Source organism: Limulus polyphemus, unplaced genomic scaffold (genome assembly GCF_000517525.1).
Source record: "Limulus polyphemus unplaced genomic scaffold, Limulus_polyphemus-2.1.2 Scaffold6929, whole genome shotgun sequence".
NCBI lineage: Eukaryota > Metazoa > Arthropoda > Merostomata > Xiphosura > Limulidae > Limulus > Limulus polyphemus.
The window spans coordinates 2893-15128 of NW_013672539.1; the positions used below are offsets into that span (position 1 = coordinate 2893).

Sequence of the window (12236 nt, forward strand, 5' to 3'; positions counted from 1 at the left end):
ATAATGGACCAGTGCAAGTACCATCAGATACTGATCCGTCATGGAATACCCAGTGGTTTGTGTATTATTGGTAAATGATTCGACTACCAAGAAGATAATGGCCCCAAACACTCATTCAACCAATGCAGAAATTACTTAGCTAAGAAAGAAGCTGCTGGAGTCATTCAAATGATCCAATGGTCCACACAGAGCCCCAATCTCAACCCAATTGAGCAGACCTGGGACTTGATAGATCAAAAACTTGCCAAATCAAAAGTTACTTCCAAAGAAACTTTATGGGAGTGTATTAGACATTTGGAATAAAATCCCAAAGGACACTTTGATTAAATATGTTGCAACAATGCTTGAAAGACTGTCTGTAGTGATTAAATCAAAAGGGGGACATGCAAAATATTAACTATTTGTTGAACTCAAGCACTTCCACTGAGTTTCTTTGAACTAATTATGAAGATTAATAAAATGTTGATGTTTCACCTGTGATTTACCTTCCATTATTCTTTGAAAGTAGCTTGAAATGTAGTTTTTGACTTTGTCCAAACACTTTTGCACAGTATTGTATATATCTATTGTTACATGATGGTTATAAGATCATGTAAAATACAAGTCTGTTGCAAAAGGGTTAAGCTAAACAAAACTTTAAGCAGCCATACTTTTCACCACTGAGATAAAATATATCCTTCTTTCACAACATAGCCTAGGGATAAAACAGATTAGGAATACCTAGAATTTTATGTACAGATGCTTCAGGTTTTGCACATTTCAATTAGACGAAAATAGAAAGGAATGTCCTATAATTTATGATAATCAACAGATAATAGAAATTTGTCATATTCTAAAACTACTGAGGTAGAAGAATTAACTGACTTTGAATTGCAAATTTAAATAGGCCCCAGGTAATTACTAGATCAATAACGAATTTGGAATAGACAAAAAACAAATTGAAGAGGTTTGTAGATCATAAACATAAATTATCAGTAATCAAATTAATAGGCAACATCAATAAGATTAGCTTGATTTATCATCGAGAGCAAGGAATGGGTGCACAGAAATATGGAAGAAAGAGACTATCCATTAATATGTGAAATAGAGATCGTATAATACCTGAAACCAATATTTAAAGAGAAACGTCAGCCTCGTGAAACTGACCAATGTAACATAAATCTGACGAGGATTGACACAAAGCAAGAATGAAACAATGCGAGGCAGGAGTGCTATAGAAATACCATAGTGTGTCAACTTAACTGAGTATGTTGCGTGTTAAAACTTACAGACTACCTTGTGTAAATGTAGAAGCATATAGTTACCCTAAATATCACAGGCCCCAAACAGAAGCAGCCCGGTGTAAGTACCACCATATGTCCAATGAGCATTGCTGCATCTGAATGGCCTGTTTTCTTTATGACTGGGTGAGCCGTTGCTCTATTATGTCCTATGCTTTACAGAGCAAAGCATGAATTTTTGTTTTATTGTAATACTAATTTGTTGTAATGAGAATATAAATAACTAATGTGTAACCAACATATAATCAATATATGTTAAGAATCACTTTTATTTCATTCTGTACTTGATTTTTGTTAGTGGGTGTAGAAATTGATATTATTATGGTATTATCTGAATATACATATAATCACATATTGTTTTCAATTGTATCAATACATATATTTTTTTTCTTTTGGTGTTTCGTTTTGACTTTTCATGCATTTTGAATAAAAATAAGGAAACATATACCTGTACATAATATATTTTTTTATCTATGAAATTCTGATTGATTTATATACTAGTAAATTGATATGATATTATTTGGAAAAGTTATATAAAGAAATAACAGTTAATTGATATGTGTTGACTATTAATCTTATGTAAAAAATATACTAATGGAATAATTAGTTTTAGAATAATTCAGAGTAAAGCATTGTTAGATGCCTGGACAGAGGAAGATCAAGGAGACTGTGATAAATTTTTATAAGAGACAAAAATTTCCTAAAGAGGGAGGATTGAAATATTTGTGGAATACAAATACTAAGTATATACATATCTAATGGTTATCAAGAAGTACATATATATTTTAAAATGCCTATAATATATAGTATGGAGAAAGCAGCAGGTCAAAAAAGAAAACTGTTATAAGAAAAACATGGACTCTAGTGAACCACAATACCAAATAATGAAGATGCAGGCTTGAAGCCCATCACAGGAGTTAGCCTGGGACACATTCCAATCATGACCTCAGATGTGCAAGAATTCACAGCTACCAATTCTCATGTGGTATGTTGAGAAAACCCCAAAAGTTAGATAAAACACATGGCGAAATTAACCAAAGTCACAAAAAAGGCAGTTAACAGGACGGCACTGAAAGACAAGGGTGACATACTCTTAATGAAGAGGCCAGAGTTACATGGTTTGTCTCTATATGATCTAATTTAATTGTCTTGGATGATTTTGTGAAAGATATTAGATAAGGGACAGAAATAAGTTCTGTAAGGACCAATAACAAAGTGGATTTTGGTTACAGTCTGATGAAATAGTCCACATGTAACTAGAAGATCCCACTTGTACCAATTGAGTTAAAAGAACTACTTTTGAAAGTAGATCTGCTAAACTTCTTGAACAACTGGAAAAACACTAAACATTGTGCATACAATTCCATGTTTCTGACTCCAAACATCAACTTTTCCACACTTATCAAGTTGCTCAAAGACCTGATCTGACTCCAGAAGATGGCAGTAATCTAGAATCTATAAGAAGTTTGCCTCACAAACTCCTTGTAACTATGCTATTTCTGATTTAGTCTAACAGTTTCATTTAAGGTTCAATAATGTATCATGTATAAAGAGAGAAAAGTGAAGAATACTAACTGTACTAAAGAAATAGTAGATTTGATAACACTTATATTAGAACTACTGAAAGATATCTTAGAATTGTTAATGTTACACAGATTACGACTAAGAGAATTTCTCACATTAATTTAGTTGATAACTTAACTAATGATGTCTGTGTCATTGAACATAATAGAAGGTCTTATTAATGAACATCTAGACTTTTAAAGTGAAGAATTCAATGATTGATAGTTAGTGTTGTTTCAAGATAACCTTCAGAATTTCAATATAAATAAACTGTTTAACAGCATATAAATAAAGAAATTATGTGATTTGTATTCAGCTGTCTCTGTGAGTTCTTTATTGCACATGTAAACTTCCTCGAGTTTGTGGCTTGTGTGCACTTCTCACAACAATACGACCCAAAATCCAAATAAATTTTTTTGTAACGAGAGTACAGTCTAACCCAATGAATAAACCTACAGCCTGCCCACACACCCATTATACTGTGTTCTTTAGTGCATTATTTAATTAAATAAAAATATATTTAGTGCAGTACTACCACTGGTATAAAAAAGTAGGATTAAGTGTCATCATCAGTTAACAGAAAAAAAAAAGTTAAGGTTAGATTAGGTGAAATAAGCAATAATAATAACATAATAAAAAATTTTTTGTGAGTAGCTCACGCATAATGTAATTCGATAGCACAATGTGATCTAAACATTCACCAAGTGATTTACAACTTATAATGGCACAAATAGTAGTTAGACAGGTTTCAAAAGGCAATAAAACAATACAATTTAAGTATAAACATATGTATACTGTTATGAGTTTAAAGCTATTTAGGATAAACAAATATGGTTTCATATTACAATGAAGACACTCTTGAAAAAATAAAAGGGCAATTTTGATTTACTTCGATTTTTTTTTTTGGTAGTTAAGAAGTCTGTGAAATTGAGCAACCTTGTATAAAGTTATGGTAGAGAAAATAACAGATGAAATATATATAAAGTTTTACTGAAAAAACGTTTGAAATTTATTTAGGAGGTTTTAGAGATTACGCAAATAAAATTTTCTATTTTTTGAGACAAAGAAAAGTATTTTAATCTTAACATGAAAATCACTTTGCACTCAGACTACTATATAGAAACATTATATATATACATGTTCATGGACAAATGTTTAGTAAAAATACTTCATTAAAAAATTTGATTTTTTTGTAGAGAAAAGACTTGTAATGTTTACTACAAGTCTACCAAATTTTATGAATGCATTAAAAGTTATAGTATGAAAACTATAACAAGTACAAAATGGTTACAAGGCCAGTCAATTCAATTGACCTCGTAGCGAGAGAGTAATATACATAACACACAAATGGTATCAGCACCTTTTTGTCAAGTACTTATAGAGATCCACAACTTTATCATTCACCACAAGACCTCGGAAGCAGCCAATGAACCCATCCTTAATCTCCAAGTCTACAACTTCATGCCTAGAAGAAATATACGAGCAGTATTCTTAGAACTGAAGAAAAAATCAATAAAATTCTATAAAGTAAATCCAAGTATAATGTGTAGATGAAATAGAAAATTGTAAGTTATTTTTTAAACATATTAAAAATTAATATTTTGAAAGTACCAAAATAAATACATCTTTAAGTGTATTGTTTAAACAGATCTTGGACTTCTCATTACAAATTATTGTCTTTTTTGGTTTAATTCAAATTCATTTTTAAGTCTAGTACAACGTTTTAATTAAAGTTTAATGTGGATTGGATCTCCTTATAATATACACAAAAACAGGTTGATTCATATTGAAAGTTTTTGATTCAAGATGTACAAGGCACCTTCCTAAAAGATTCCAAATCTTACTCCCTATACTAAAGTCCTAGCCATGTTAAAGTAGATGACTTCAAAACTCTACGTCTATCTCCTTTAACTTAACAAAGCTCTATCCACATTTAAGTAGAAAACAAGATTCCTTTAACATTCTGCATCTATTCTAACAAAGATCTAACCATGTTAGAGTGAACCACAAAATTTATATACACTCAAACTATTCCCTCTATTCTAACAAAGATCTAACCATGTTAGAGTAAAACACAAAATTTATATACACTCAAACTATTCCCTCTATTCTAACAATAATTTAACCATGTTAGAGTAAAACACAAAATTTATATACACTCAAACTATTCCCTCTATTCTAACAAAGATCTAACCATGTTAGAGTGAACCACAAAATTTATATACCCTCACACTATTCCCTCTATTCTAACAAAGATCTAACCACGTTAGAGTAAAACACAAAATTTATATACACTCGAACTATTCCCTCTATTCTAACAAAGATCTAACCACGTTAGAGTAAAACACAAAATTTATATACACTCGAACTATTCCCTCTATTCTAACAAAGATCTAACCATGTTAGAGTAGAAAGTAAAACTTTCCATCTGTTTAAATTCTAGCCAAACTAGAGTAGTGAAGTTCTCCAAGTGATATAATTAGTATTGGAATCTTCTGGCTTAAAGTGATACAATTAGTATTGGAATCTTCTGGCGTAAAGTGATATAATTAGTATTGGAATCTTCTGGCGTAAAGTGATATAATTAGTATTGGAATCTTCTGGCGTAAAGTGATATAATTAGTATTGGAATCTTCTGGCGTAAAGTGATATAATTAGTATTGGAATCTTCTGGCGTAAAGTGATATAAATAGAGGTGGTATTTCTTGGCACAAAGTGATATAAGTAGTGTGAATATTTTCTTACATTATGTGATGTAAGTAGTGTTGGTACGTGGCATAAAGTATTTTCTAATGTAAAGTAATATACATAATGCTGACATTATCTGGCATATGGTGACACTAATCTTCAAAGGTCAAATTAACATAAAAGTTTACTTCTGCACAATTCAAGAAAGTATACATAACAGTAATAATTTAGTCATTTGAAAAAATATCAGCATACTAATCTTAGTTATGTTGAAGAATCAAATACTTTTTCAAATTGTTTAATACATTAACTAGCATTTAAGCTTTGACCTGTCCTGAGTGATGGGAAAAGTTTAAGTTAATCTATCAATTTAAATTATTTCATGGACTTTAAAAAGGTTAATTGTGATGCACTCTTGGTTTCACTCATAGACAAAGCTCTGAGCTACTTACAACATCCAACACAAAAAGTAATTGTTGAGTATTCCAGTCATACTAAGAGCCACTCAACAATAACATATGGTAAATCTACATTTTTATTCTTTAAGTTACATCACATTTTGAAATGTGAATGATAGCGTGATTAATTCCTAAAAATTTAGTGTAGAATATCCTGCTTATAAAATAAAATTTGCCATCAATATTATTCATGCCTGTTCTCCCATCAGCTCAAAAGTGAATGTTCAGCTTTGTCTGCGTGCGCAGCTTTTCAAACTGAAGACAGATGAACACTCAGACAGACACCGTGGTACACAATATATAAAAGATGAAAAACAAAAAAAACTCACTTTGGAGCACCCCCAACATATAATGGGCCTTCAAACATGGCAACCTCTTCATCCCCTTTAAGATCCATCATATACGATTCCAGGTTAACAGTGAACCTCATGTGACGATTATCATGGTCTACCCACACCTGCTGCCACTCACCCGAGTTTAGTCTTCTTTTCGATAGGACTTTCTTGCTCACAAGTTTATTGTTCACAGCAAACTCAAAAGCCAATTCATAGTCTACATGAAGAAAGTAATGAAAGAAGTTCTAAAAATATTTATTAATAACCAATACAAGTAATACAATGAAATAAGGATGATGATAATAGAATACATTTAGCACTGTCAATGGTTACCTTCTGTAACTTGAGAAGTGGCTTATTAAGTTCTTTATTCCCTACATCAACATAAAGATATGCTGTATTGTAATAAAAGATCGAACACATTTAACAAAATTTATAAGAAAAAAACAAAACGTGAAAGTTTCTATTAATAGCCTTATTTTTGACCTAGAAAAGTTCACACCCAACAGTTAAAACACTTTTAGTTGTCCTACACGACATAAAACTAAGTAATGAATAATTCAAAACAAGAATGTACAGTGAATAAAAGTTGTCCAAACAACCAAATCAAAGAAATAGGATACTATCACAAACTTATGTATCACAAGACACAAGTGCATGCAAGCCCAAATTTTAATACATCAATAGCTTTTGCAACAAATATCAACATATTAAAACAACACCAAAGGCTTCTCTAATATGAGCTAGATAGCAAATATAGACTACATCATTATCAAACATTGAAATAAAGGTTTCACTTTTGCTGACAAAAACATATCCTACACAAGTATAGGTTTCAGATCTAATGTTTATATCCCACAATTCTTATGTTTCATGTAACATATGCAACAACTCCAGTAGTTTAGTATATGTCTTTTCAAACTTTTCCCAAAGTTTAACTTTAGCTATATTTTATTTGTAGTTCAAATGTTTTACTATTGAAACTTTACTTCTGTTTCATATGGTAGCTATGCGGTATGCAGATAACATACATCTCACTGTCATATTTTATAATCACATTTGTTGTTGTTTTTTTAACTATTACAGAGTTCTCATTAGGACAATTTAGTCAAGGTCACTTACCTAATAGTGTTTCAATCAAGAAGGCTATTGTTTTTTGGGGTAGTTTTATCTTACTCTTGTATTTATGGGATTGATTTGTAACAGACATACCTTTGGATAATTGTGACTGTTCAGCTGTAATGAATCATGAATGCAGTTTTGTCATTTTCAGTCCAGTTTGTTTCTGTTGCTGACAACAGCTAAGATGTGTAGGGAAGTTTCTTCTTTGTTTTTGTCCTCACTCTTGTAATTTATAGGCACTCACTGTTTGTGTGGGTGTTTGAATTTCCCATTTTCAACACAGCTAACAGTTCTTTAAGCTCAGTTTATTGTAATTTAAATAAAGTTTAATCCTTTCTTCTATTTTAACAAGTTAGTCTCAAATCCACCAACACAGTAGTCCTTTCTGCCATTCAATCAGCCTTGAATGTCAAAGTATTCTTGCCTCTTTAAAATAGTGTTCATTTCTGGTTAACTTCTTACCATGTCTTGACCTTCATTACACCAGCAACAAACATTACACTAGTCCTTCCAGATGTTAGATCTACGAACCTCTTATTGTTGTCAAGGAAACCATTCCAAACTTTCAAATATCACAGCTATTTCTCACAATTGTCTTAATAATTCAAATACTTTATTTCCATTGGCTAATTTTTAATACCAGTGTAATTGCATCAAATGAAATTTTCTCTATTAATACATTCAGCATAGGAATATTTCTCTACAAGTGTAACATTATATACAATACTTAGTATTTATCTGTTAGTTGCTACTGGCCACTTTCTAGTACTCTTACCTTGTAAATGCATCTTTTCCTCGTACATTTAAACAATGTATATATATATACATACACACACACACACACACACACCAAAAAGGGAGATAAAACTATGACCACTATGTAACACTAAGCATTCTGACTTTCACAAATTAATTTTCCAGCATCCAGTAAACTATCTTCTCTCATATTCTCTAATTCACAGCATTCTGACGCACAATAAAAAGGATATGTCAATTATATCACATGTTCAAATACTTCTGATAGGGAAGAATTACTTATTAATCAACCCATACCTTAATTCAAATAAAAACTTCTATTTTATAAGTAACTTAAACTTGTCACTCTTAACCTCTATTTTCAACTACCTAAATTTAATTACAATGTCATACTGACTTATACCCACTGGTGATCTTTTCTGTCAAAGATTTACTACAATTTTACGATTAAAAAAATATATTCGCACAAAGAAAGTTCTTTAATAAGTAGCTCAGTCTAAGTCAATTCAAAAGTAGCGTATGTATACTAAAATACAGCTGATAATACAATTTCACAACTAACACATTTATTAGATGTTGTCAGTATCCAGTTAAACAGTCAAGAATTGATTAAAAGTATATTCACCGCCTGTAAGCAAGACTCTAAAGTACCCATGTCCTGGGTGAAGCGGAGGTTGGTAGAGTATAATCCCTCTACTGGACGATGTCCGAAAACTAAATGCCAGATCACCACTACGCCAGCCTGGTACTTTCAAGTAGGAGAAATACGTCTTAAAAGTTATGACATATTCTTGAGTGTCTGAAATAGAAAATTAGCTATCTTTAGTTGTCTAGAAACTTATATAGTACAAAACGTGTTTAATGTAATCCAGGTCATAAAACGCTTCAACTCCTGTGAACATCTGCTCTCGAGTAATGTTTTTTTATAGGCTTACATATATGATTAGCTGCTACACAGAAACCAGTTTCTATATTTTTTATATTACACATGAACTTATGTTTATCCTTAACTTAAAGTCAAGAAAAATTAGGTAACTGTGAACATATATAAACTATGCTCAATTAAAATAGATTTTATATTGTTAACAATAGGAACAGCATTTTAAACTTTTCAACATCCTGATCATCTCATACAGTGTTGATGTATGACAAAGGCACACTTGTGATACACAGGTACTATGTCTTGGTTACAACCAACTTGATATAATTATACTGATACACAAGTTATTGATGGAACATAACTCTAACAATAACCTAAACTTCTCAGTAATGACAAGTAACTGTTAAAAAACAAGCCATTATAATGCTTATAAAATTACAAGAAGAATTCAATGAGATACAATTTAGGTTTCAAAATCTCAGAGATGTAAAAGTAAAGGATAATCATAACAACTGAGAAGTTTAACATGGGAAAAAAATGTTGTAATCCTTTTCAGTGATAAATCTTTAAAATACTTACATACTTATTTAGGATAGAAAGTGCAACAAATATATCACTAAATAACAAAAAAAGAAGTTCTGAATACAAATAATATAAAATAGGATTACAAACACAGTTAATTCTAAGCCGTAGCTCAACATCAAAGCTCATCGGGCTAAAAGGTTTGAATCTTTAACCAACTCAGACTGATGATCACTAATATTGAAGATTATATTCCTCTTGGTGTGAGAAATAGATTCTAAATGATTTCACCTAAACAAGAGAGTACTCTCACAGTATGCAAGAAACCTGATAACACTAGTACAAAAAGATAGTGTTCTTGTTGAAAGGAATTATGGAAAGTTTTCAAACTAATTCAAACATAGTTATGTTTCACTTGTTAATACCAAGTTTTTCTTTTGTTACAAAAAACATACAGAAACCTTGGCAGATTATTTTTTCCAATATCACACTTACATGTTTGCTAGAAGAGGGTAAAAGCAGGATAATATTGTTAGTTGGTTACACACATACCTTTACAAGTAATACAAAAGTTTCTTTAGCTCATTTTACTGTAACCCATGTTTAGCACAAAATAAACCTTTCATACACCTGTTTTATACATGTTCTGAGGTGGTTACTAATAACTGAATCAAACTATGGATAAAAACTAAGATCTTTCAATCAGCTGTTTTCTATATGTCCTGGAGTGATTACTAATAACTGGGTCAAACTATGGATAAAAACTAAGATCTTTCAATCAGCTGTTTTCTATATGTCCTGAGGTGGTTACTAATGACTGGATCAAACTTAGTGTGTGATACTTTATCAGCTATATATTTTTAATACGGGTCGACAAATTTAAGATATATCAAAGTAAAACATAATTTCCATGTGTACTTCTAAAATGAGTTGTACCAAAATTTATTAGTAATTGCATTGCAAGATCCTGGACAAGACATAGTTCAACAATTGAAAGTGCATTTTTGAATGGTGAACTCGACAATATTCTAAAGTAAAAATTCATTATCGCAACCTATGGTCAAAAATTATAAAATTTCTTTCATCTTTCAACATGATTCGCTTGTGCCACTACAATTCCAAAATTGATGAACGGATGGAAAACCAGACAAAAAACAAAACACGATCATAACAAACATTCTTATAACATAGCCTTCCTCTAACACACAAAAAGGATGTACCACTCCACCCGATTTTGTTTATGATTGGCTCTGCACAACATGAATCAGTGAAGTGGCTTTTTAGTTTGCTACAACCATACAGAACCATAGCCTTGACCCTAAACAATCATTTTTGTGCTCCTTCCACGTCAGCCTGTTTATTAATGTATCCCTGGAAGAAACCATCAAAATTTGTGCAGATACTTTGTATGGGGGAGAAGTTCAGTGCCCTCCAATACCTATGGACCTGTTTATTGAACTGATGAATACTGCGACACGTTCAGTGGAATTCAGCTTTAATGATATCATGTATCAACAGGTTAACAGAGTCGCCATGAACCTGCCTTAGCCAATATTTTCTTTGGTTTCCATAAAAAAGAACTATTTAACAAAGTTATCGGACCTGCTGTTTACTTCCGCTATGTAGACGACACATTTGCCATTTTCAAAAATGAGCAGAAATGCGAGTGTTTCTTACAAGACCTAAACTCGTTGCACTTGGCTCTCAAATTTACTTTTGAAAAGGAACAACATAACTCTTTACCATTCCTAGAAGTTTAAGTTGAAAAAGACGACCTTCGTTTTTTTACCAGTATATACAGAAAACCTACTTTTACAGGACAATACATGCGATGGGGTTCTTTCAGTCCCAAAATGTACTTTATTGCTACTTTAGTCCATTGGATTCTAGTTATCTGTTCAAAATCTAAACTAGATTTCGAATTGAAGACAATTAAAGCTATTTTACTAGAAAATGGGTAGTCATCAATCAAATTACTTCAAGGAAAATTTTGAGCTTCTCAACTGACCCAAAATTTGGTCCTAACAAGTGTCCTGTTTACCTAAAACTACCATGGATTGACAACACCTCAACAAAATTTGAAAAACAATTGAAAACGAAAATTACTATATGTTTTCCTGCAGTGAACCCCTACTGTGCTTATTCCACACGTAAGTTGTTGCCTGCAACACACAAAGATGCGATACCTACCACACAGAAAAGTATGGTTATTTATGAATTCTCGTGTCACTGCAAATGTCAGTACATAGGTCGCACTTCACAAAGATTGCAGAATTGAATTAAATAACATGTACCCACATCCATAAGAACTAAGAGTGTGAAAGTAAAGAATTTACCATGTCGGTCCTGTAAAACAAAAGTTCTACCACCAAAATGTGAATCAGTGATTGGCCAGCATTTACTAGTTAACCTAACTTGTGCTGACAACTACACAGATAGCATGTTTGAAATTATTGCAAATGGTCAGTCGACCTTTCATTTCTCTATTTTGGAAGCCACCTTTATTAAAACACATAAGCCTGTCCTTTGCCACCAAAAAGAATTCCTATACCTACACATCCTTCAGTAGGTCTGTGACGTTTCCTGATTGGCTAAAGGACATGCCAATCAGTGATTGCCTTACCATTGATCT

The 12236-nt window shown here is 31.7% G+C and overlaps 1 protein-coding gene across 1 annotated transcript in view; it reads right to left on the minus strand.

Moving 5' to 3' along the window:
• LOC106474189 (contactin-associated protein-like 3) overlaps positions 1 to 12236 on the minus strand; it is a gene marked incomplete at its 3' end in the record, with an annotated part of 40876 nt that overhangs the window by 2553 nt on the left and 26087 nt on the right. Inside the window, exons 9-11 of the mRNA XM_013934880.1 lie at positions 8828 to 9001; positions 6319 to 6541; positions 4204 to 4308 (exon numbers count right to left, since the gene is read on the minus strand). Of these exons, the coding sequence (XP_013790334.1) occupies positions 4204 to 4308; positions 6319 to 6541; positions 8828 to 9001 (502 nt within the window). The remainder of the gene's footprint in view (positions 1 to 4203; positions 4309 to 6318; positions 6542 to 8827; positions 9002 to 12236) is intronic.